We start from the raw sequence: 26,552 nt of genomic DNA, 5'->3' as shown, positions 1-26,552 counted from the left end.
AGGAGATACCTTTGGCGCCATGATTCTCCCTCAGCCACCACTGCCCACGCCTTGCCTTCCAGGGCGTTTTCAACGTTTCCAGCCACGGAGTTCAGCCTCTTTAACACATAAAATTACGCCCCTCTCAGAGCTGACGACCCGATCCCCGGACTGAACACACGGTGGGTACCAATCCCATCCTCCACAGCAAAGTGCCCCGCTGAAGGGGCTCGGGGGTCCGCCCGCCATTGCCTCCGTCTGACGGAAAACAGCCCGCTCTCTCCGCGACCCCACCCCAAGCCACCCCGCCAGCACCGGGTAGCTCGGCCCGAACCCGCCCCGGCCGCCGGTCGGCCCGGCGCTAGTTTCCGGTGGGACTTTGTGCTACGGCTTTTTCCTTCCGCCCGGCCTGGAGGCAGCGGTCTCCCCGCGCCCATGCAGTCGCGGGTGCTGTATCTGGGTGGCGGGGCCGGGGCCCCCGCTGCGCGCAGGGTCCGCTTGCTCCTGCGGCAGGTGCTGGGCGGCGGCGCGGCTGCGGCGCGGTCCGGCCGCCTGGAGGTCAGGGCGCTGCACGGCACAGGTAACGCTGCACCCCGATATCCCGCGGGGCCCAGCCTGACCCGAGCCTCGCTACAGCCTCCCCCAGCCAACCCGCAGGCCCACCGCGCCCGGAAGTATGGGCATGTGGGCATGTGGACAGCCCCTCTCGCATCACAGCCAGGGAACCTACGGGGAGGCCTGGAGTCGGGTTGTGGCTGCTGGTTTGCCCGGTTTGCGTTAAAGTCCGTATTTCTGCTAATGCGCCTGAGTGCTGCGTGGAAGGAAAGGGCAGAGTTCAGTGACAGGCTTGCAGGGACGCTTGGTGCGGCTTTCCGTAGTTTCTACTTTAGTGAAGCAAGAAGCAGCCTCGGAGCCTGTACCCTTCAGAACTGTGCTTCTCCATCAAGCGGTTTATTCCCATCTTGTGATGCTCTCTTCATGGAATGCCATTGTCCTTCCGCGAAGGCAAAGCCATATCCGTGTTAACGGTTGTCGAGGCTGATGTGTGTGTGAGTGTGCCTGCAGCGTACGGGTAATGAGATAGGGGGTTGACCTTGAGTTTCCCAATGCTAAAGAGGGTGTCCTGAGCTGTCCTGGGATATCCTCTGATGACCTTTGAGGCAGATGACAAGCCTGTGCATAACAAAAGTGTCGTTTGGAAGTGGTGATATATGCTTGTGAGAGCTCACACTTCTCTGGATCAATGCCAAAAGCAACATAGCTACTAAATTCAGAGCAAGTGAAGAGCAGCTGTAAATCGGTGAGATAGAATGACAGCAAGTGATTCTGATGGTGGGGTAGTCACTAAAGCTCTTAATTCCATCCCTTGAATACCATTTATCTCCATTTTTACTTTTTAAAAATTCTGTTCATTATTTTTATTTAGATGTTATTTTTTAAATATACATTTAGTTTCTCAAGAAGAAAGCCTCTGAAGAATTGATAACCATAAAATTCCTGTAAGAATTTTTGAATAGAAAATATTTTATTTATGAAAAGTACCGAAAAAAACCTAGGGTTATTTGTTTTAAAACCAATAGGAATAAAAGGGAACAACTTAACAATGTATGATAAAAGCACCTGAAGAAGGTAGCTCAGGACTTTTGAGCCCATTGTTGGAGTGAGGAACTTAAAGAGCACAAAGAAATTCAGCAGAATGAAACAGTAGCAAATGTAGTATTACTAAAAATACTTCTTACTTTCCGTGTGCTGTGGAATGTAACTGGGTGTAACTTAGCAATATTAATGAACATCGTATATGTATAGTAGGAGTATTCCCAGTTACAATTAACAATGGTGATAGATTTAAATCCAAAGCTCTAGACAATCATGTAGTTTATTAAATACATGTTAAGAGGAGATAATATTAGGGATATTTGCCCTCCCAGCACCTGAGACATCTCATTTGAGTGCTTCATATTAGGAATAATACTTATTACTTGGTTTTTGTTGTTCTTTTTTAAATTCTGTTTTACAGATGTTTGCATGTCCTTTTGCAGGCCTTATAATTCCTTTGAGTTTACTAAAGTTACAAAGAGGTAGTCTGAAATTTTGTATGCAGTACATGGTTTTTCTATTTTTATGCAGCTACTGTAATTACAGGTCTAACTGTAAGCAGCGTTGAGGTTGCATGTCTTTTTCCTTACCAATAAAGAAAATATTTGTGAAGAGGCTGGAAGCTGTTAACAGTCGGGTAAACAGCAAATTGTTGTCTACTCAGTAATTTGAATCTGGCATCCCTGCCAGATTGGGTTTACTGTCAGTGATGGTACCTTTTAAGTGGAGGAGAGAAACTGTTACCTGGTTTTGTCCTGTTGTGTGTGGAGAAGCCACGCTTAGGTTTTCAGCTGTTTGTAAGGTGGGTATGGCTTATTGGTGCACTGGGGGCTGTGGAGGAGCTGCTAGGTCTATCTGGTGGTAAAGCTAAAGAGAAGTCTCAAAGACAGAGGTACTCTGTGGCTAAGGGATAATGAGAATATCCTGGAAGGGTTTGGGTTTGCAACTTATCTAATGAGGGAAACAATTTATAGTAACAAATGTTGTGGAAGGATGACTGTCAGATTAATTTTTAATGCAGGTTTTGTGTTTCCTTTCAAAAGACTGAAACAAATCAAGGTTTTGTAGACTGCAGAGTTATTTGTGATGAATTATTATTTCAAACGCAGTTTGAGCTGATCAAAGTGAAGTTCTATGTAAATCAGTTCACTAACACTTGATTATTTGCATCTATCTGTATATAATATGAAACTTTATAGAAAATCTGGCTGAATCCACAATATCAAAGATGCTTTAAGGCATTGGTGGGAACAAACATTGAATTTTGTGAAAACTGAAGAGCTGAAATATAAAAATCACTCTTATTCAGATAGCACAGGCAAAGGAAGGTCTTGTGTGCTTTGCTGCTCACCATGTGTAAAACAACTTACATGTCAGTTGAGCTGAACAAAATGTATGCTAGTTTTATTCACTGTTTTCTGCAGCTCTGCCTATTCAGAAAGCTCTACTTTCCAAAAGCTGGCCAGCTCCATTTCCTAATCAAACCTATGTTTAGAGCCGAAAAGATCTCAGTAATACATACAAGAGTATCTGATGAGCAGAGCACAGTCAGCTGTAAAACTGGTTATCAATCTTCAGAATCCTGTAATGTCACTCAGCACTGTACAGGATGTAAGTGATTGTGGTAAAAATTTAAAAGCTGAAAGAAGGCTATGAATGAGAGGGACTGTGTGTTTAGGAGGGGTTTGGGTGTTTGTTCTGTTTTGGTTTTTTTTTTCCCAGGTCTACCAACTGTTCAAAGACTACAGAACTGGTTGATGATGGATGTAAATGCTTCCCAGCACATTCCCTTTTCTGACTTTACCTATGTAGTTATCCTGTTAAAGTTCATGTTATTGACAGCTGGGAGTGTGGTTCTGGCAATATTTTTTTTTTCATCAGCAAAACCTGTTTAAGAGACATTATTCTTTTCATCTTTCTCTTAACATTCCTGCTATTGTCCATTGCCTCTGTAGTTGTACATAGGGGGGTACACTGTGGTGACTGAAATGATTCCAATGATTCGATTATGGCATGTCCTTACAAACAGCTGTTGCATCAGCACAACTGAGAAGGCAGCAAACGAAGGGATTTTCAAAGCAAATTGCTGTGGAAGTTTGCAAAGTTATGCTTGAGTTATTTCAAATTATTCCAACATTTAAGAGATAAAAGGTTGGTGACAAAAAAACCTGTCTTGTATTAGACACTGTGATATAGTTGGAAGAAAAGGATGAGCTGTCAGGCAGATAAGCTTCTGTACTTTTTTCAGTAGGGTTTCACTGTTGTTCCTATGAGTAGATGTCACTAAATAGCTTCTGAGTTTTAATACTTGGCAGTTCTTCAAAGTTCAGATTTTCCTGTTTAGCAGCTGTTACAGTCCTGATCTGTGTTGATGTGTTCTTCAAGTCTTGCCCATTTTAATACATAAGCCTGAAGGTGAACCTGTTTGGCAGACTCAGGGGCTCAGAATAGTTGCATAGGAGATGCCACAGTGAATTTTAGAGCTGTTTTGACTATTTTGGTTATCTTTTCAGTAAATGGGAAATTTCAATTAAAAAATTCAATTGATTCTGTTGATACAGTGAGTCGTAGGTTGTTTTTTTTTTTTGAAATTATTGTAAGCTTCCTACATGACTGGATCATAGAATCACAGAATGGTTTGGGTTGGAAGGGACTTCAGAGATAAGCTGATTCCAACCCCCATGCCATGGGCAAGGATGTCTCACAGTAGACTAGGTTGGTCAAGGCCCCATCCAGCCTGGCACTGAACACTTCCAGCGATGGGAGAAATGTCAGGTAAGATTCCACATTCGTGGTGTTCTGCTAATGCAGAAAAATAGAGGGAAAAGTTAATTTCCTGGAGTAAATACCAAGATATTATTTCAGTGACACTGTGGACTTTAATGTGTAAATAGAATAATTAGCCTAAAATAGGCAATTGAAGAAAAGAAGCGTTAGCTTCAAAACTGAAAAATTAAAACCAGGCCATCTAAGAATAATCCTGAGTAGAAATCAAGTAATCAAAAATATATGTTTGAAGTAATTATTTTGGTTTCTTAGAGGGAAAAGCTTTCTTTTGCTCATAAAAAAGAAAATAAAAGGGTGACTTAAATGAAGCATTTTTTTTTTTTCTTTGATTGGAGATGGGTTTTGTGTAAACATCCAACTGTTTCAGTCAGCAGCAGCTGCCAGTCTGCTGCATCCTCTTGGCAGCAGCTGAGCTCCACCACATCTGTATGTGGAGGCAGTGATAGTCAAGGAGCAAACCTAGGGAATGAGTTTCTGTCCCTCATACAGGTTTGGGAGGCTGCCAGTAACAATGTAAGATGCAGAATAGGTTAGTGGGTTTTTCTTCTCCACTCTCCCCGCTCTGAATAATGCATTCAGAAAGTTGAGGAAAAAGAAAAAATCCCAAACCCTGGAAAGGTTCTGTTTCTTCAGAATAATTTGATTCTTCATGTGTGAGGGCTGAAACTCTTCTATGCCTTTATGGAAATGTTCTGGTTAAATGTCAGTTAGAAGCATCCCTCCCCCCCCTTCACATTAGAATGAGATTAAGACCTGGAAATACACATTTGAGTATAGTACAGATTTCGAACTTTTGTCTAACAGGTGTGATCTTATCACACAGAACTTAATGTTAGCAGAGTCTAGCACCTTCACAGTTTTAATATGCTCTTGCTGTTACTGGCTTTTGAGACCAGATGGATGGTCTGCATACAAGTGAATGTGTAATATACTAAGGTGACTATTGGAGTGTGTGTTAATCTCACGTAAATTCAGGAATAAAGTGACAAAAGACAATCATTTCAGCCACCTAAAGCCTTAATGTTCCCGAAGCTTCATTGTACTGTCCTATAAAACCCCTGATAACATATAAAGATTTATACATGAGATTGGAACTGTTTCTGTTGTGTACTCAAAAAAATAAACACATGTGTGGGTCTGTGCAGGGTGTTTTCTTTTGCTGCAGAATTTGCTTATTTAAAAATAGCCATTTAAAATTTATTAATTTCCTTCTCAAAGGGTTATTTCACCCGAGAAATGGCCAGCAGAAGAAATAAAACCTTTTTCTGCTTCTTAAGTTCTAAACTTGTAGTTGAGATGAAATCTGTTTATCCTCAGATATGACCAGCATTGCTGTAAATAATTTAAGTAGCAGTGGCTTGTTCTTCTCGACATACAGGAAAAAAGTAGTAGGATTAGGAAATAGTCTCTTTTTGGGAAGGGAAGAGGAGAGAGGGATAGTTGGTGTGATACTAGCCTTTAAATAGAAGATTGGTCAAAGGTGCCAAGCTCATGATAAAGCTGCATCTTCAAGAAGCTTTCTCACAGAGATTGTAACATAAAAGCATCTGCAGCAGGTCAGAACAAAGGTCCATCAAGTCCTGCTACTCCATGTCAGAGAACAGTGAGTAGGAGATGCTGGAGAGAATAAAAACGCAGGGTGTTCGTGCAGGGGTTACCTGCCAAAGTGCTCTCCCAACCTCTGGCTGCCGCCTCTGCTGCTTGGGCTTAGGGCTGGAGGTCTTGCTTTTCTGTTCAGTAGCTCAGGGGACTGAGTGGAAGAAATAGGCATGCTCACCTGAAGAGACCTTGTTAGTTGTCATAAAAACCAGATGTATGTATTAATATTGTTTTCTGTGTAATATTTAGCTCTAAAGAAGAGAGTGTATCAAGTTCAGAGCACTGCGGTTACTGGCTAGCTGTATGTGCGTATGCGAATTGCCATTTTGCCAGAGATGTAATTCACACCTGTCTATTCCAGGTACAATTAGAAAGAGCTCGCTGCATGTATTGAGGCTGTTTTCCTATCTTGTCATTTCAGAGAGTCTCTTCAGGGTTCCATTACTGGGTCAATCTTTATGTCCTGCCAATTTCTGACCCATATTGAATGGGCTCTTAAATGACCTGCTTAGTATGTTGTCCACCCCTTCATGGGGTGTCCTGCTTACATTTTGGATTTTGGCTTATTTTCACTCCTGTTTTGTTTTCAGCAACCATATTTCTTTGTGTACCTCAGATGCTGCTTGTATCCCACTGTTATCCCCAAAGACAATGGCACCAAAGATTACTGTTTTCTGTGTGGGAGATGTGCCACTGGGTTCTTACTTTCACTGCTTGCCTAAGCAAGCCTGATGTAGACTACAAAGTCTTCACTGCAAAGCCCTGTGTGTATAGCTTTTGTCCACAGTACTGTGGTAGTAACTTGTGAGGTAGGTTGGAGTATTCATGGGCTGTTCCGTAACTTGCTGTGGAGTGAAATGATTTAGGATACATGTTCTCAAATTATGAGACTGATTTAACACTAGCATTTTACCAAGCAGGCTGTTGTCAGTTCCTTGCCAGCTGGTGAAACATGGGAAAGAGGCTGGCTGGAATGACATCTCTGTTCAAAGAGTTTGGAAATGCAGTGGAAATGGGGTAACAAAATGTGAGATTTTAAACAAGTACAGAAGAAACAAATTGAGACCAGAAAATATAGCCCAGGTGGAAGTGTGTGATAAGATTAGTGGGCTAACCCCCCCCGTGCTCATTTAGCTAGGAAAATAGGCTCTGCTGTCTTGGTTTATTGTTGCTTGAAGTTCTGTTAAACACTGTTAATATTTTTTGCTTTTTGGGCAGATGCAAGCTGGAGGCAAAGTGTCTCTCCAGGCAGCAACAAACCTGTTAAAGCTGAATGTCCTGACTGTATGCTTGGGATTTTGTGTGCTCAGCTCTCTCGATATCTTGCATGTATTTTCTCCCAGCCCATTTTTCATGAAAGATGGTAGGGTCCATTGATGGCTGGAATATTTGTGTAATTTTTGGGCATGATCAGATGTGTTCATCAGGGTTAGCATGTTATGGGCTGACATAAATACCACTGGGAGAGACACATTTACAGTTTTTCAACTAGACCAGACTCAATTGTGGGGTGTTTTTGTTTTTAAGGAGTACAGGAAACCAACTAAGGCTTTTCAGTGCTGTATCAATAATCTAGGTAATTAATCTCATGTAGATCATAGCAATTCCAATGCATTGAAAAAGTCCAACACCTTGTTGTTTCAGCATCTTGTCCCTACTATGTTCTAGGTTATTTATGCATGAAAGAGTATTTACAACTTAAACTGAGGTGATTTAAGTTAGGAGCTGTTTAGTCATATACTCTTGTCTCATTGCATGTTGTCTGGGGAATAGTGAGAAAATAAGGTGGCACTAATTTCCTAAGGATGTATCAGGCAATGTGCTCTTTTTGGAATGTTAAAATTCCTCCTAGCTGAGCTTATCAACCAGGTGTCAACTTTCACATGAAGCAGCAGGCTCCTAGGATGTTTTCATCAACCTGAAGGCATTTTGGTCAATCCCTTAGCTGTTCACCAGTAAGAATGATTGGAGCTGTAACAGAAGAAAGGGAAAGGGAGATGATGCTTAGGCAATAAAATAGTTTTGCTTACTTTAAGACTTCCAGAAAGTTGGCAGAACCCTAGCTTTGGAGATAGGAGATTTTTGAGAGCCAAAGCCAAAATTTTACTCCCTGCAGTGGTATGTATGTTGTCCAGTGACTATGTAGTAGTTCCCAGAGTGGGGACTAGGCCCCTAAGCTGTTGCAGGGGTTTCTTCTGGAGTGAGTTTGAATGCTTCAGGCTGAAGAGGGCACAGTATTCTTAGGTGCGTTTGAACTGCAAGTTCAGTGTGGGTCAGGAAATGAGCTAAAGCCTTAAACTGCTGCTTGATCATTAGCTTAACCCCAGCTCTGTTTGGGACCATTCCATTTCTTGGCTCCTGCACAGACCTACTAGAGAAGGGTGCTTAGCTCTAACAGGAAGGGTGGGAACTGTTTGGTGCTGGTTGTGCTTAGGACCAGGGATGAATGAATCCTTGGCCAGTGTGTATTTGGCAGGACTGCTGCTGCCTAAGTCTCCCACTTTCTGGCATGTAAAATGTAGGCACAACCACCAGTTTGCCATCTTCTGCTAATATTTTAAGGAAAAAAAAGGGGTCTGATTATTAGGACTTCAGGAGCAACATAAAGACCTATGTGCAGGCTTGTCAGGCTGTGATTCCCAACCTCAGCATCATTCTTAAGCCCTTAAATTTGGGAGGAAATCAGCTATAATCTGGTTTTTGCCGATTCTTTGTTGTGGTAGGTGGTTCTCCTCCAAGTGCTATAAATCTAGTCCTAAAAGTGTAGCCTTTCCCATGGATTGTGTGAGTCATGTCCAGAACCATTCTCAGTCCTGTGAGATGAGTAGTAACATCTCTGTGTGCTGGAAGACTTACTGCTGACGGAAGGGAGAGCTGCAGTATGTATGGGAGGAGTTTTTGTTCCCTATGTTAATTTGGACAAGCTTCCTCTTCAGCATCTCCCTCTCTGGTTCCAGCATTGGTCCTCTGAACCTTTTGACTCTTTATGCAGTGCTGGAGATAGGTAACCACAGACTGGGTCCTCTGGGATGGAGCAGGACAAGGATCTTGTTCATGGGCTATGTACTTTCTACATCTTTTTTTCTGAGAAAGCTCAAGACACAGTTCCAAAACTTGTCTCAATTCATGGAAAGGTAGTGCAATCAGTACTGTGGCAAAACTGCACCCCTATGCAGGAGTCTGACTTTGGTAATCTCTCCATCCTCATGCATGCACTACAGTGCCTGCTAGGCAGCAAAGGTGGCGTCATCTTTAGCAGCAGTAATGGAAAAAACATCGTTTTATCAGAGTTATCTTGGTTTCATGGTCTTAATGCTTGTGAACTCATTTGCATGGCCCAGATGGTCTCTTAAAAAAAATAGACTTTGGGTTTGTTACCAGTCTGCAGCTCATTTTCTTGGCTTCACAAGTTTTGGGTGTTATGCTGTTTTTCTGTGTGACCACCACTGGCTTGGTACATGCCCATTTCCTGCCTGCAAACTAGATTTCACTTTTGATTTTCAAGAGAGAGAACACAGGGCATGCCCTGCAATTTAATTCAAGCCTGTGGTTGCAGAAAGATGGATAAGACCGGCAGGTCCTAGTACGAGACCAGTAAATAAAATGTTGAGGTGCTTTAGTTTTGGTGAAACTCTGAGCAAGAAATGCTTGAGACCTCTCAGACTTCGGAAAGGTGCCAGGTTCTGCAGACATGAAGTCAAGAGAGTACACCAAGGACCCACTGACATGAGTATGTCGTTTTGTACTTCCAACAGGTATTGTTTCAGACTACTTGAAAACTCATCACAACTACAAGTGTTTTTCACTGCTAGATCTGCAGACAAACAGGTTAAAGATTTAATTCCAGTAAATCAGTAATGGTAGCTGGAACGGGGTTCTATAGTGAGCTTGAATTCCATAGCTCCCAACAAAGTAAGTTACGTTTATAATAACAAAGGAAAAAAAAAAAGTAATGTTAATTAAATGGAAATTGTCCTATTACTTCTTCTATTGAAAAGCAACAGAGCCTAGCTGGTAAACTAATAGTTCTCAAACACAGTAGAGGCTGCTTTGTGAACACACAGCCTGGTGACGGTAGGCCTAGGAGTTTAATATAAAGACATTGAACATTTAAAAGTATCTGGGAACTAAAAGACTTCTTTTCTCTTTTCTTAGGTGATACTGTCACTATCGGGGATGTGTCCTTTAAACTCAAAACTCCAAAGAACCCAGAATTTGTTCCACAGAACTACAGTAAGAATCTGCTTTCCTTTTGAATGATTTTCAGGCCATTGTTCAAAAACCTTTTATTCACTCAAGTCATCCCACTGATTTTACTAAAATTATTAAAGAAAGATGTTTTGAAAAAGTATGCAATTTGTGGAAGGATTTCTCTGCTGAGTTCTTTACTGCATGTCTGGTTCAGCTGGTTATGTAGGAATCTCTTAACTTTGACTATAACTTGTCCTGTTGATTAGTGGGTAAAAGTATTATTTGTGTATATTTAAATATTTTGTTCAAGAAGGCTATAATCCAGCAATTACTTCTGAAAATAATACAGGAATCTCATTGTTTGGTCATGAACTGTGGCAGTTTAAAATTGTCATTCAATTGCAATGTGATTATATGTCCTAAGAATTTTCTGCTGTATGGTAGATGTATGGTTTTTCTACTGTGATATTTAGTATTCCCAGATTGTCACATTATTGTTGTCAGCAAACATAGGGATCTTTGAAATTAAGTAAGGTCAAGGAAAGTATTCCCCCCCTGTGTTGAGCAAGACTGGTAAACTGGTAACAGTGGAAAAGAAGGCTGAGGCTATCAATTCACATAATTGATAGAAGGCTATTAATTCACGTAATTGATCAAAATATTTTGTTCTTTTAGATTACCAAATTAAATTGATTTTAACGTCTTTGAACTTTTTTACATTTTGCAGAAATGGATGGGATAGGTACTGTTGGTTACCTTATGTGTGAATGTCTTTGCTTTTCAGGTCTTATGCTAGTTACTTAGCAAGTTATATCTGAAGCACTCCATTTTGTGAATTAATGTAGAATATTAATCTGTTTTGCTGTTGTTGGCAAATGGCTTTTTCTTGGAAGATGATAATTAAAGGTACATAAAATCTGAATGGGTCTTATTTTTCTTTTTATAAGTAAAAAGTAAAAATGAGTCATACACATGAGATTTTTTTTTAATGGGATTTCTGTCATAACTCTGTCTGACACATTCTGGAAAGAGGACACTTATTTTTGCACTGTTTCTTCTATCACTAAAAATAAAACCTATATTTTTAAAATCTCACTATGCCTGAAAAGCAAGTTTGTTTCTTTAATATATTCTGGAGAAAATTTGCACAGCTTTTCCTGGTAGTTTAGATCTAAAGTTGAATTGTGAGAATGCACATTAATAATTTTTTTTTTATATTGAGTTTGTGTCAGTGCACTGCTTTTGATACTGGTTTCTGGAAATTTTATGGAAATGACAATGTACCTTTTTGTTTGCTACCTGCATTTATTGACCTTGGCAACTCAATTCCTAACATAGCTATTCCAGGGCACTTTTTTCAATGACATCAAATCCTTGTTAAGGTAAGAAAAAGGATGTTCTCTTGCAACACCATGTCAACCCCGCTGCTCTCTAAATGTGCATTTCGGAGTTTGGCTGTAGTCATGTTACATGCAACTGCATTGAACTGTGGAATTTCAAACGCTGTGGTTTTGTGTCACATGTCCTGAGTATGTGCACCCTCCCCAGTGTGTGATCAAAAGTCACATACAAGGTGTTAAGTGATAAATGCTGTTAGTGTTGCTGGTTGAGATATACGGAAGACTAATTATTGTGAGGAGTTGAAACAGAAGGTTTGTGCATGTAATAATGAAATACAAAAAAAGTAGCACTAAATGGATTTCCATGCTTGAAAGGTGCTTGTTTTAATGTTGAGAAAATTGGGTTACTTCTCTGTACTAGGCTCAGTGGTGCCAGCAATTTCTGTTATTTATTCATCACCTGAAAGATCAGTATTGCTGTAACAGTAAGATACCTGTGTGTCCCTATACCAGGATGGTGTGCTCCATGTGCTGAAAGGCCAAGCATGTGTGTTCAGTTTGCTCGGAGTAGGTTCAGATTTGCACTGGAACATTTTTCTTTCTGTTAACTTTAAATGTGTCAGAGTGCAGCACACTATAGAGATAGGATATATTGCAGTATGGCTGTAATCTTTGCTAGCAAAGACTTTTGCCATTACGTTTCTTCTTTCCTAGACTAAGGAAAGATCTCTGTGGTCAGAGATGGTGATTATTTCAGCAGTTTGAGTTTTCATGGCAGCTTGCAACTGATCTGCTGCTTGGCTGTTACCAGTTTTCAATCCAGGATGTGAAATAGTGTGGGTTTCGTCAGTAGACCTCTGAATGTTTTACACCATTATCCCTGTTTTGGCTATACAGAGATTGAGGAACAGGGAGACAGAGGGGTATGGAAACCTACAGTAAAGGTCAGGGTGGAGCTCAGGGCATTGTGTGCACTGCTTCTTGTGCCTCAAAGCAGGGTTGGTTGAATCCAAATCATTACTGAGAGGTGTTTGCACCTCCTTGTGCTGGTGATGCAGATTCAGAGCCTCTTTGCACACTTTGCTGCAGTAATTGACAATTCTTTTTTTTTGGGGAAAAAAAAAAAAAAGGCTAAAAACTTCTTCTGATGCCTCATTTACCTCATTAAGATATTTTTGGACATACTTTTAGTTCCCTGGTGCTTGCTCTATGTAGCATAACCATCATGCACAGATGACTCTTTTCTTCACTGTAATTCCTGTCTTGTATATTGGAAAACAGTTATGATGTTCAGTCATTTATTTTCTAGACTTATTTTCATTTTCTTTTCATAATTATTCTTTTTCTTTTCTCTCAAACTGTTTGGTGCTGAACTGAGCTGTTGCGCTCAAAAGCAGACACAATATGTCCTGCCAGTTGGAGTCTGAGTTCTGAGATAACTGCGCTGGCTATGTGTTTCCTTATGAGTTGTACATGCAGCTAAGAATAGTTTCATTTATACCATGTTTATATATTACTAAGAGAAACTTGGTCTTCTGAATCCCATTCACAGTTCTTCCCAGAAAGCCATTTGGCTTTACATGATTTCTTTATATTCTTTTTTCATTTATACTCACATGGAGAGATACGGTTTACTTATGCAGAACTTTTATCTTCCTGTGAAGCAGTCAACTCAGAGGAATTAATGGTGAATGAGTTTACAGGCCCATCCAGGAAGTAACTTTCCCCTTTCTGAGCCCCAGCAAAGACTCACAACTTGTTTCATTACCACCACAAGAACAAAAATTCTTGGAATGAAGACTGTTTCTATTAAAAATTTATGAGGAAAAATAGTATTTCAGTGAAAACTGTCTGTGATGTAACCACATTATGAAACTTTGAAAGTCTTTTGGCTCTGTGCATCAGAATAAAATTGAAGGAACAGGAACGTTTTACTTCTGAATTGCTAAACGAAACCCACGTAGGAGTGAGTGCCCCTTTCTTCACTTTGGCCATGCTACCTCCTTCACTGTGTCCTGGGCAACTAACTGTCTTCCTTCATTCCCTCCCAGCTTGAACAAGTTGTGAATTAAGTTATAGAATCAAAGAATCATGGAATAGTGCAGGTTGGAAAGGACTATCAAAGGTTATCTGTTCCTACCCCCGTTCAATGAGCAGAGACATCTAGATCAGGTTGCCCAGAACCACACGCAGGCTGGACTTGAATGTCTCCAGGGATGGTGCGTCCACCACCTCTCTGGGCAACCTGTGTCAGGATTTTACCACCCTCATTGTATCACTGAGCTCAGGGTTTTTTTTAAGATTTTCCATTTTTGAAATGTGTTTATATTTTTAGACAAAGATGTCCGTCCCTGTCCCCTTGTTCTTGAACTGTATTTTGTGGCAGCTGCCCACTGTACTTGGATGTACTGCTGTGGGAAGCTAAAGGATCCCTCTGGATAATTGAATAAGAGGGGAGGTCTTTTTCCCTTCATGAATTTTTGCTTCCCCTGATAAAAGGAGCTGTTTTCAGTCTCTGAACATGCATTGTAGCAAAAGCTAGGAGTATGTAAAGTTCTTTCTTTTTAATTCTGTTGAAAATTATATATATTGATGTCTTTTAAGTGCCTGTCGGTTCTTATGTGATGACCAAACTAGAGTCAGACAGGGACGTGAGCTCTAATATATTTTGTACCTCATCTGAAGTAGATATTCTTGGGCATCAGTTCATTTAACTGTCTGTCTCTGCACAGTGGGAAGAGATAGGTGACTCCTTCATTTATGGGATTTCTTTTGTAGGTGGGAAAAAAGGACTTGCCAGCAGATATTGTCTGCTACCTCTAGCGAATCTTACGGCTTCAGTGAGTGTAGCATGTGCCAAGAATTCGACTATGAGTGAACTGGAAAATTTCTGAGGCTAGCATAGCCATTTCAGTCTTGATATTATCAAAAGCTGATTTGTAGCTTTAACAAGAGCAGCTGCTGCATTTGCTTCAAAATCTATCTACACCATTTTCTTATGTGGGATTTCTTCAATCACCTTCAGCTGCTCACTTTACAAAACGTTTGCACGGATTCTGGTAGGTGTTGTCCTACTTAGCACGTATTACAAAGCAGTAGTATTACAAAGCAATAGAATACAGTTTCTTTCGCTGGCCATCATTGATACACAGGAGGAGCGAATTGTAGCACTGACTACTCTCCTCTATGTGCCAGATGGTGTCTTTGAGATTACATGGTAGAGGCTTCCTACGCACCATCCCTCAGATTAAGAATATAGGGCCAGCTACTACTGCAGATCAGCAAAGTGCCGCTAAACAGACTGTACAAACCCAGTTTGCATTAGACACTATCTGACTCATGGAATAATTAATACAAATTGCTGTAATATACATTCTGATGCTTTTTTCAGCTAATTTCTCCTGTCTTCTAAATGTCATAGAAAATGATTATATGGTGCTTGTAGTAATTTACAGTACTTGAACAGAGAGAAACTTTTTCAAGTCAAGTTAGAGAAAACTTAAAAGCTTTGCAATGCAGATACCATGGTACAAGTAGTCTAAATATATAGAAATAATATACAAAGTACTGTGTATGTGCATCTGTAGTTGCTTTTGGAAAGCATACTGTGTTGTGGAAACAGTTTATGCAGCATGTACTGCATGTACAAAGAAAATTTAATATTCTGATTTTAGAGGGACATAACTGGGAAACTGAGGGAAGCTTAGTATCTGTAGCCATGTACAGATAGTACATGATAGAAAGAACTGACAAGCGGAAGCTGCTGTCATGACAGTTCACCTTAGGGAATGCTTGCTTTGAATTGTCAGCGTTATTTGTAATAGGCTTCCTTTGAGTTAGTTTGCAGATGATCAGTGATTGAAAACATGTATTATAATGGTTCCAGCTGTAACCTATATGTGAGGAGAATGATATGAATGGTGAAGCAGTGAAATAATTTTCTAGGAAGTGTATCAATAAGGACTTGTCTTTCATGTTCCTTTCTCAAAATCAAGCAAAGTTGGGAAATTCTAGGAAACATTTTAAAGTTGCATTTTTTGTATTGTTTAAGAGTAAATTTCATTGTTTAAACATAGTGATGAGACTCTTGAGTGTCCTGAAATTATTAAGGTTTGCAGGGGGATCATTTTCCTAAGATTTTAGATTTTTTTGTATGCTATATGCTAGTGTTCTCTTTTACATGACAGTTTGTCTTGCCGATGCTGCTGAATGTTCTTAAATCCTTTTTCTGTTTATGGTACTCCTTTTATATCTGACCTGAGTTTTTTCTTGAGACCATCCTAAAAATAAAAAAGATAGCTACACACACTAATGTGAGTTACACCAGAGGCATTTGTAGTCATGCTGTGTCAAAGCTGATTTTGCCATGCTCCTAATGCATGATTTTTGACATGAACGAATTCAGTGTTTCAGCAAGATTTCCAGGCTTATTTGTCCACTTTAAGTAACTTTTTTTTCCTTTTTTTTTTGAGAACAGTTATAGAAATACACTGGAGGCACATTGAGAAGTTCATACAAGAAGTAGAAATAATAATGAATATGCCTTTCAGTAAGGTCTCTGTCTTACAATTTTAATGGTACCTTTAATATTATACTTTCTATTTGTGTGGTGCTTTTCAAATTACCATACCTATCCAGTATGGTACAAATCCAGATTTTGGACAGAGTAGATCTGATGTGCTGCATTATCCTTCATTTCACAAAGAATATATGTAAGGGGAACATTCTTGATTTCTTGAAAATTTCATAGAAAGGAACATGCTTTTCTCTGAGGAGTTTATTTGCATGTGGCCTGCAGTTTGTGCTACGTGTGACATGCATTGCTGTTGGAAAACAGTATTGCAGCGAAGAAGAAAATATTTCACATTCATAGGCTCTTACCATAACATATATAGAAGCATAGAATAGTTAGGGGTGGAAAGGACCTTGAGATCGTCAAGATCCAACCCCCCCCGCCATGGGCAGGGACACCTCACAATAAACCATGCCACCCAAGGCTCTGTCCAACCTGGCCTTGAACACTGCCAGAGATGGAGCATTCACAACTTCCTTGGGCAACCCATTCCAGTGCCTCACCACCCTCACAGTAAAGAATTTCTTCCTTATATCCAATTTAAACTTCCCCTGTTTAAGTTTTAACCCGTTACCCCTTGTCCTGTCACTACAGTCCCTAATGAAGAGTCCCTCTCCAGCATCCTTGTAGGCCCCCTTCAGATACTGGAAGGCTGCTATGAGGTCTCCACGCAGCCTTATCTTCTCCAGGCTGAACAGCTCCAACTTTCTCAGCCTGTCTTCATACAGGAGGTGCTCCAGTCCCCTGATCATCCTCGTGGCCCTCCTCTGGAATTGTTCCAACAGTTCCATGTCCTTCTTATTTTGAGGACACCAGAACTGCACACAGTACTCCAAGTGACATCTCACGAGAGCAGAGTAGAGGGGCAGGATCACCTCCTTCGACCTGCTGGTCACGCTCCTTTTGATGCAGCCCAGGCTACAGTTGGCTTTCTGGGCTGCGAGCACACACTGCAGCCGGCTCATGTTCTTTTTCTCATCAACCAACACCCCCAAGTCCTTCTCCACAGGGCTGCTCTGAATCTCTTCTCTGCCCAACCTGTAGCTGTGCCTGGGATTGCTCCGACCCAGGTGTAGGACCTTGCACTCAGCATGGTTAAACTTCATGAGGTTGGCATCAGCCCACCTCACAAGCGTGTCGAGGTCCCTCTGGATGGCATTCCTTCCCTCCAGCGTATCAACTGAACCACACAGCTTGGTGTCATTGACAAACTTGCTGAGGGTGCACTCAATCCCACTGTCCATGTCAGCAACAAAGATGTTGAACAAGAGCGGTCCCAACACCGATCCCTGAGGGACACCACTCGTTACTGGTCTCCAGCCAGACATTGAGCCATTGACCACAACTCTTTGTGTGCAGCCATCCAGCCAGCTCTTTATCCACCGAGTGGTCCACCTATCAAATTGATGTCTCTCCAATTTAGAGACAAGGATGTCATGTGGGACAGTGTCGAACTTTACACAAGTCCAGGTAGATGACATCAACTGCTCTACCCCTGTCCATCAGTTCCATAGCCCTGTCATAGAAGGCCACCAAATTGGTCAGGCAGGATTTGCCCTTAGTGAAGCCATGCTGGCTGTCACCAAGCACCTTGTTGATTTTCATGTGCCTTAGCATGTCTTCCAGGAGAATCTGCTCCAAGATTTTGCCAGGCACAGAGGTGAGACTGACTGGTCTGTAATTCCCCGGGTCATCCATTTTCTCCTTCTTGAAAACGGGGGTTATATTTCCCTTTTTCCAGTCATCAGGAACTTCACCTGACTGCCATGATCTTTCAAATATGATGGCCAGTGGCTTAGCAACTTCATTTGCCAGCTCCTTCAGGACCAGTGCATGGATTTCATCAGGACCTGTGGATGGATTTCATCAGGTCCCATGGGCTTGTGTACGTTCAGGTTCTTAAGAGGGTCTCAAACTAGATCCTCTCCTACAGTGGGCCCAAGGTCTTCATTCTCACTGTCCCTGCATCTGCATCCCAAAATGAAAACTAATACGGGGTATGCTAATGACAGTTGTTCAGTAACCAAAGCAAAAAAGCAAACCTGGAATGTTTATTTACAATTAATCTGATAATCCTAATGCACAGACTGCTCATCTATATGTGTGTGCTATTCCTGCTCATAGTGGTGGTAAGGATGTAGTAGATTTCTTTGGACATAGAGGACAATTTCAAATTGTTTTCCTGAGTGCCAGACCAAAACTTTCAGTTAAAAATTTTTATAAAATCTTCCTTAGCCGACTTTATACGTGAAAAATCTTCCTTGAGTCTCATACAGTCATTTAGTACTATTTCTGTGATCTTACAAAAATTAATTTGAATTCTGGTGTACAGAGATTCAACGGTGAGCCAGAATCCTTTGGAACTGATGGGTACTATTGCTTGCCAACTCTGCTGCACGCATACTGCTTTCCTGAGATGGAAATCTGATGTAGAACTAAGGCTTGTTTTTTAAAATTCTAGCTTCTAATTACAACCAGCAGTCACACTGAAAAATGTAAATAACCAACTAATAAGTTGAAGATTTCATCACCTCTTGCTCCTTTCTTACTGTATTTTGGTGTGCAAGGCACTAGCCTTGAGGTTCCAGGTTCAAATCCTGTCATTAGTCTTGTCAGATTATCCTGAAAGCAACCATATATGTATACGCATTCATATATCCCCCCCCCGGCTTGCTTGTGTTCTCCTCGTGCACTAGTGCTTCAGAGTGGTTTGGGTTGGAAGGGACCTTAAAGATCATCTCTTTCCACTCTCCCACTCCACCATGGGCAGAGACACTCCCAGTAGACCTTTCCTTCGGTGTGCTCTTTCTTTATGATGCTTTCCAGTGCTACCAACATTTGCGTACATGTAGTAAATGTTTTAGTTTAATTATAATCAGGTTATTGCTTTTTAAAATAATAAGGGCATGGTATTCTTAATAGAAATAAATGGATTTGTTTTGAGTTGTTTTTTATTATGATGTTGGAAGTTGTGTGGTATTGAAGTAGTCATATTGCAAGGTTTGTATTTCCTTGGTAATTTAATTCTGTGTTTTATTGTGTCAAAATGTAAACAGGAATGCAGTTATCTTTTAAGAACAGAACAAATTAAATATGTCCCTGAACATTAAGCTTAGTCTGATGCAAGCACAATATTTTTAAGTTCATGATTTACAGAAGCATTGGGATATAGGCTGGATAAATCTTTTAAAAATTGTTAATAATATAACTTCATTATATTAACTGATGCTGAGAAATCCACTCAACATTGGGTAATAAAAAACAGTCTTTGCTTTGATCAGTTTAATGTGAAATGAGAATCAACAACTTTTTTTTCCCCCTGTTTTTTATTGGGTTGCTTTTTTGTTGGGCAGAGAAAAAGGCAATGAGTAAGATAGGTGTATAAACTTTATGTAAATGAAGTAGTCTATATAAGCTGTGTGTGGATTTCCCTGCTTTTCAGTTGTTCAGCTTTAGGGCACCACATTTTTGTGTCTTTGTTTTATTTTTGGAGATAAGAACAAAAAAACATGTGCATGGCCAGGTATCTTAATGCTTTTCAGAATTAAATAATACATTCTTATCTTTTTGTTTCAAAGTGACAGATTCTTTGGCCCAGGCTGTAGTGCACCATTTAAGATGGATAATGCAGAAAGATCTTCTTGGCCAAGATGTCTTTCTTATTGGTCCTCCTGGGCCTCTCCGGCGATCTATTGCCATGCAATATCTGGTAAGTATGTTGGTTTAAATTCTTGGAGACATAGTCATTAATGTCAGTTAGTCATTCCTCTGTTAGCCAAAAGTTAAAGATAGTCCTAGAAAATCTTAGAGCAAGCTACTAAAGAGGTAAATAAGATTTTCCATAAATGTGCTTTCCAAAGTTCAGGTTTTGTTACAGATGAATAGAAAGTACAGACATTTTTATACATGTTTTTTTGCTTAAACTTCAGGGGAAGAAAAAAAAAAAAAAAGAGTTGGAAAACTGTGTTACCATATGCTATCACAAATGGAGAAACAGTTTGTTCCAGGCATTATGTATGTTAGAAGATGAAGATATCTGCCTACTGTTACAGACAACAAATCATTTTTGCTTCATTATATAAAAAAGACATGAAGCAAAGGATTTGGGAGAGGAGTGTTCTGAGTAACATTTGGGAACAGTTATCATGAGTGATTAGAAAGAGTAGATGTGTGTTTGATACTCTCTTGGATTGTGGGAAGGACTTGCCTACGTCCATCTGCATGAACCATGGCAGCACCATGTGCAAAATTTCACGTTTAAATTGATGCTGCCTTTAAATGATCAGGGAGAGGGGGTTGTCTGCCCCAAAAGGTCATGTGAGTAGGACTTTTTTCTGCCATGAGCTCCAACTGAAATCTGGTTGGGCAGAAGGGTAATAAATGGAGGTGTATAAACAGTTGTCACAAAGATCAGCTGTTCCTTTAAAAATCAAAAGATGCTGCTTCAAAGACTTAACTCTCAGAGGTAAAGCATACAGAAGAAAGCTGCAAGATTCTGAACTTTGGAAAGGAGAGCAAAGGTTTCGTGATTCAACAAACTAGGTGTGCTACTTGATAGCTTAATGAATTCCTTAAAATAAATGAGAAAAGCTTGGTATAACCTAAAAACAGGACTTGGGGAACACCTGATATCCAGGCATGGGACATAGAATGTGTCTTCTTATTTATACCACTGTTTGTACGAGCTGTATGAGCTATATGAGCTATATTAGAAAGGCTGCAGCTTACTGTTTTAATGCCATGCCAACAGTCACATGAAGACTGGCTTTTGCATGTGAGCTGATACATGCTGTGGTTCCTTTGCTACGTAAACCTGGAAAACTTATCTGCCATTGCTGAAAGCTACTACTATGTGTTTATAGATAGAACTATTTGTTGAAGAAAACCTTCTTGTATCTCACCCTCTGGGGTTCTTTAATTATAAGAATGTACAATTGTATCTCTCTGCAGCATAAAGGAACTGGTGGCTTTGTAACCACTAGTGTAAGTGTTACTGAACAGTGGAACTTGAAGCTTGTCAGTCTTTTACAGAAAACTTCTGCATTTCATTCATGATTTGCAGATGCTGATTGTTTTTCAGAATCCAGAACCAGAAGGTAAATTTACAGGATGTTACACATGTTCAGTGGAAAGAATATTTTTAAAACAGGTTTGGGGAAAATAAAAGATTATTGAGCAGAAATTCAAACTGTTTTGTTTGTGGCAGAAGACACCGTAAAAATTTTAAAAATAAGAGATATAGATTTTGTTCAGAGTTTTTTGAAATCACTATGCTGCTGCCTAGAGCTCTTTTGTACAATTATGCCACTAGGCCTATTATTAAAGTTCACTTACTGGGGTTATAGTCTTATTTTTGTAATAATTTTAGACTATTGTTCACAGGAGCTAACGAAGAGGGAGGTTGAATATATTGCACTGTCCAGGGACACCACAGAGACTGACCTCAAACAGCGACGGGAGATCAGAGATGGCAGTGCTTTTTATCTTGATCAGGCAAGTTGCAGTCATGCACCACCTAATTATTGTTTACAAGTAATTTGAAGGAAGATGTGGGTTAGATGACAGATTAGTGTGTGGATTTACAGAGTGACATGTTTCTGATGCAGTTAGAAAGTCTCATATAATATTCTTGATTACCGAAATATGTTATCTTTATCCAAATCCAAGGTAATTCTGTCTCTTCCAGGGTGCTACAGGGTTGATTCAGGCAAACTATTTTTGATACGCTTCTGTAAGGAAGAGTGAAATCCATTCTATGCAAGTTAGACAATCACTTCTCTTGGTTTCCTCTTCCCTAACACTTGTAGCACATTAGATGTATTCCTGAAATGAATCTTCTGATCTTGGTTCACTGAAAAAGAATCTAGTTCATGTATTTTAACAGTGCTCTGTGTTGTGAAACCCAAGCACAGTAAATGGAGACAATTGGGAGATTTGATTTGAAAGCTCACTGCCACTCTGAGCTTCAATAATGATTTAAACATTCCTGCCATCACTATTGCCTCAACCCATTACCTAATTTAGTACAACCATAGTTAAGGTAAGTTTTCTCTTTGTGAGTTACCAGTGGCATGTCTCCCCTTTAATTATGCAGGTAAAATGTACACTTTATTTAGAATATCTGTTTTCCTAGATACCTAAAATTTATATACAAGTTAGGTTTCTAACTAAATAGGATGAGTCAGTTCCTCTGATGTAGTGTGAATTTAAATGTGTTATCTAAAAGAATTTTCAGTTGGTGATGCTATAGAGGTTAATGATATAAGTATTATAGAGTGATTTGTGGGTGGAGGGGGAGATGGGATCAGGAGAGGAAAGAGAACCTGAAGGCTTTGTTTTCTGTTTTAAAGAAACATTTTCCTTCCCTCCCCTCCCCCGCAGCCTTCTTTTTGAATTTCCAGTGATCTCTTTTTCAGACTCCAGCTTCAAAGAAACCTTTAAATAGATTTTCTTGAAACCACGATAAATGACTTTGAGCGATGGAAGATCCTCAGAATGAAGGATAACAACTAATCTAAATTCTTTTACTTACTTCTAGAACTTCAAATTATGTCATGCTTATCTGGAAATATGAGGGTTGTACAATATAAGATAACTTAAAGCACTGTACTATGGATTAGGGCTGTAAACGGCCTCTCATTTACAATAGGGCAAGAGCATTTGTGTAGGCTGTGGGGTTAACTCCCTAACTTATATTAGCTCCATAACTGCTGTTATGGACAGCCTTATCCTCATGCTTGCTACAGGATAGTGAGGGTAATTTACCCCTGGTGTAAGAGCATTGGTTAACTAACATTTTGTAAGAGGCACTGTATCAAGGACTGTAAGAAGCTTGCCAAGATGTGAGATGATCTGTTAACCTTGTATTTGTCTGAAGACTGTGATCCTAATGTAAGAATGAGGCAGCTTGCTTCAGTTTATACAAGCTATTTTGAGTGATCTCACCCCAGTAAGAACACTATAAAAAGATTAGCCTTCTAAGTTCGAGGTCAAAAACTGTCTTTCTTCCTCAGTGTGTTAGAAATTTTCAGTTGAAAGGTTTTTACCAGAATCAAGCAGACAACAGTACTTCAGAGCAAGGCTTTCACTTATGAAGTTACTGAAGTACTAGAATCAGTTGTAATCACAGTGTCTTTTTTCAGCTCATGTGTTGCTCATCGTATATGTAACCAATGTATGTTTAAGCTCTAAATGGAAAGTAAGAAAATAAATCAGTGATATTTAGATGAGAACTTTGAAAATTCTGGAAACATGGAAGATGGATCTCGTAGGTAGTGATGCTCCAGCTGAGTTTTCTAACCCTACCTTTTAGTTAAAACACATAGAGTTACATTTAGAACTATCACACATCTCATTATAGCTTAATAATAAAAGGTAATAAAGTTTTACTCTAGGGTCTTAATTTTATTTAGTTCCTTTAATGATTTTGAGGTTTGCAGATGGCTGTACCAGTTCAGAACATTGCAGAAGGGAGGCACTACTTCCTTAAACCCCAGACTATGGGGTTTCAAGACAGGGAAGGCTATCAGTAGGTAGTCTTAACAAAATACTTCCAAAAGAGCATGGATTGCTCCCATTGCTATAGGTGAGCTAAAGAGAAGGTAAACTCATACAGGCAACTGAAGATACAGTCTGTGCTTTTCAGATGTACATACCATTTCCCTTCCTGTGGAATCTCATGCTTCCTCTTCATGACACCCAAGAGAAGATGGCAAAACTTGAAAGTCTGGTTTCTGGAACATCCACTGTATGAATTCTGTTGGTCAAGTAAAACTTAGCTTCTTTAAGATAGATGAGGATTTTGGCATGCAAATCATAATATAGTAATGTAATTATCTCACAATTTGAATAATAATATACTGTAATGAAAGTGGCATCTTATTACCAGAAATAACTTTATTAGAGTGAATCAGCAAGTTTGCAGACCCACAAAGGTTTGCAAAGTTGTCTGTGAGTGATTGGTAAGATATTACGGCTGTTTATAGCTCTTGGCACTTCTATGAAGACAGGCTGAGAGAGCTGAGACTGTTCAGCCTGGAGAAGAGAAAACTGTGGCGAGACCTTACAGCAGCTTACAGAGCCTAAAGGGGTCCTAGGAGAAGAGAGAGTTTCTACAAGGGCATGTAGTGACAGTGCAAGGGGAAATGGCTTTAACCTGAAAGAGGGGAAATTTAGATTAGACATTAGGAAGAAATTCTTCACAATGAGGGTAGTGATGCACTGACACAGGTTGCCCAGAAAAGCTGTAGCTGTCCCATCCCTGGCAGTGTTCAAGGCAGGTTAGATGGGGCTTTGAGCAACATGGTCTAGTGGAAGGTATCCCTGTCCATGGCAGGCGGGTTGGAACTGGATGATCTTTAATGTCCATTCCAACCCAGACCATTCTGTAATTCTATGATTCCATGATTCTGTGATTTAATAGAGACAGATTAAATACTGTAAATTGATATCTTGGAGGTTTCAAAACATCTGATATGTTTTAACGTGAAGTTGCTGAATATGATTGCAGTTAGTTATTTAAAATAGACTTGGAAGATAGTGATTTGGAAGCAGTGATTAAAATTCTATATTGAAAGGCTGCTGTACCAAATATCCTTGCATACAAGCATTTCTTACTACTAGGGTGAATCAAATGGGAGGATTTGGAGTTAGGGAGTTAGAAAAGATAGCTGATGAGGAGAGAAAAGAAAAAGGGGTGTTTCATCAGAAATAGGGGACCATTAAAATAAAGGTAGCCACTGAATTATTTGATTCATTCCCAATTAAAATAATGTAAAATAAAGGACTTAAAATGGGATAATCGTGAATTATTTGTTTTCATTCAGTTACTAACAGCAGAAATTTCATTTTCTTGTCTTTACCTTGGGCCACTAATTTTGGTTTTCAGCTGTTAATTCACTGTTAAAAGCCTCAGAAATGTCATTACTGCTGTTATTGAGACAATTAAGTAACCTCTTGGTTTTATTCTGTAGTTTATTGCATGGGTTAATTGTATCGTGTATCAAGTAATTACTTAGAATTAGCTTATATTACTTAAATATTTAAATGACAGATTCAAATTTTGCTTTTATTGCTAGAAGAGTTTGTCTTGCAGAGTGGATTCTGTTTCTATAGCTCTTTGTAGTAGAGCCATCAACTTGACTGAACCAGTATGGAGATTCTATTATCAGTCTGTATTTTCAAAAATTAAGGAATTAGATTTTGTATTATTATGTCCTTTTTTTTTCCTTTCATTTCTGATGCAGTTTTTATTATGTGTGTAGATATAAAAGGTACATGTTTGGTTTAAAACACTTGTGACTGCAGCCTTCTACGTCATTTATTACATCTAAGGAAATCCTGCATCATTGTAATGTGGTGGCTGCAATTGGGAGAGTAGCTAAGCCAGTTCATTAGCACTTGAGAGGTGGGTTGCTCCAGGATTGTACTGCAAAACATATGGAATGCCCAGTTTGTTTACCCTGCATCTTCCAGCTTTTGCATTAAATGAAACAAGTTTCGCAAAAACAGATCACTTAATTAAGTCTCAGTCTTTTCTGTTTGGGGCAATTAAACTAACTGAGGTTGGAATAAGTGGGAAAATGTCATATGGTATGTGCTGGAAGATGACAGATAATATGTCATGTTTTGGAAGATTTGCTGATTAAGCTGGATCTACCGAGTGGGTACATATGTATGTCACTGTCATTTCTGTACGTACAGAATTAGACTCAGTTTTGGTGTATCTTTGAGCTATGTGAACATACTCATTTTAATAGAATACTTGCGTATCCCTAACCTCACTAGCATCCTAAGTTATACAATGATAAAATATGAAATTAGCTGTCAAGATACCAGAAAAATTATCTTCTACCATGGCTTGAAAGACTTTATGTAGTAATCAATTAAACACTCAGAGTGACAGAAATGACAACTTAAATTATCCCATTAAATGAACATGATACGAAATCCCCTGGAGTAGCACTACACAGACTTGAGTTTGGTTTCTTTTAATCAAAAAAGATTAGAAAGGGAATTATAAAATGAGACATGAGATTAATTGAATGAAATTATAATTGCATTTGAGAGTATGTGTATTCATATGCATATATGTTTGTATACATATATACATATGTATGTATATGTATACATATAAAAAAAATTTCTGTACCATAGAAAAGAGACGGATAAGAATAATTCAGCTTATAAAAAAATTAACCAGTGAGCGCAAATTATATAATTCTTTCACTTACTAACTTAGTATGTTGGAGGTGACTGGGTTTTTGGCAAGCTGGTAAGTTAGCCACAGCAAAGACACTGTCAGAAAGTATAACTTAGTTGACTGTCACTGCAGTATCTGTCTGTCCAGCACAGGGAGGTAGATAGCAAAGTCTGTAGAAAGAAGAGGCAAGCAATACAGTGTTCCAGAAGTATGAATGTTATTATTAATTTTCTTTTTCTATCCAACGTTGAACAGAAAGAGGGAAATACTAGGTAGCAACCACCAG

The 26,552-nt window shown here is 39.5% G+C and overlaps 1 protein-coding gene across 1 annotated transcript in view; it reads left to right on the top strand.

Annotated features, from left to right (window-relative positions):
• Window positions 1–387: 387 nt before the first annotated feature.
• VWA8 (von Willebrand factor A domain containing 8) overlaps window positions 388–26,552 on the top strand; it is a 176,684-nt gene continuing 150,519 nt past the window's right edge. The window contains exons 1-4 of the mRNA XM_057409687.1: window positions 388–559; window positions 10,117–10,194; window positions 19,644–19,774; window positions 21,448–21,558. Of these exons, the coding sequence (XP_057265670.1) occupies window positions 415–559; window positions 10,117–10,194; window positions 19,644–19,774; window positions 21,448–21,558 (465 nt within the window). The 5' untranslated portion in view covers window positions 388–414. The remainder of the gene's footprint in view (window positions 560–10,116; window positions 10,195–19,643; window positions 19,775–21,447; window positions 21,559–26,552) is intronic.

Source organism: Pezoporus wallicus, unplaced genomic scaffold (genome assembly GCF_028554395.1).
Source record: "Pezoporus wallicus isolate ANWC-B61680 ecotype Strahan unplaced genomic scaffold, APGP_CSIRO_Pwel_v1 contig_2543, whole genome shotgun sequence".
Classification (NCBI taxonomy): domain Eukaryota; kingdom Metazoa; phylum Chordata; class Aves; order Psittaciformes; family Psittacidae; genus Pezoporus; species Pezoporus wallicus.
This window is presented reverse-complemented; position numbering and strand designations above follow the sequence as displayed.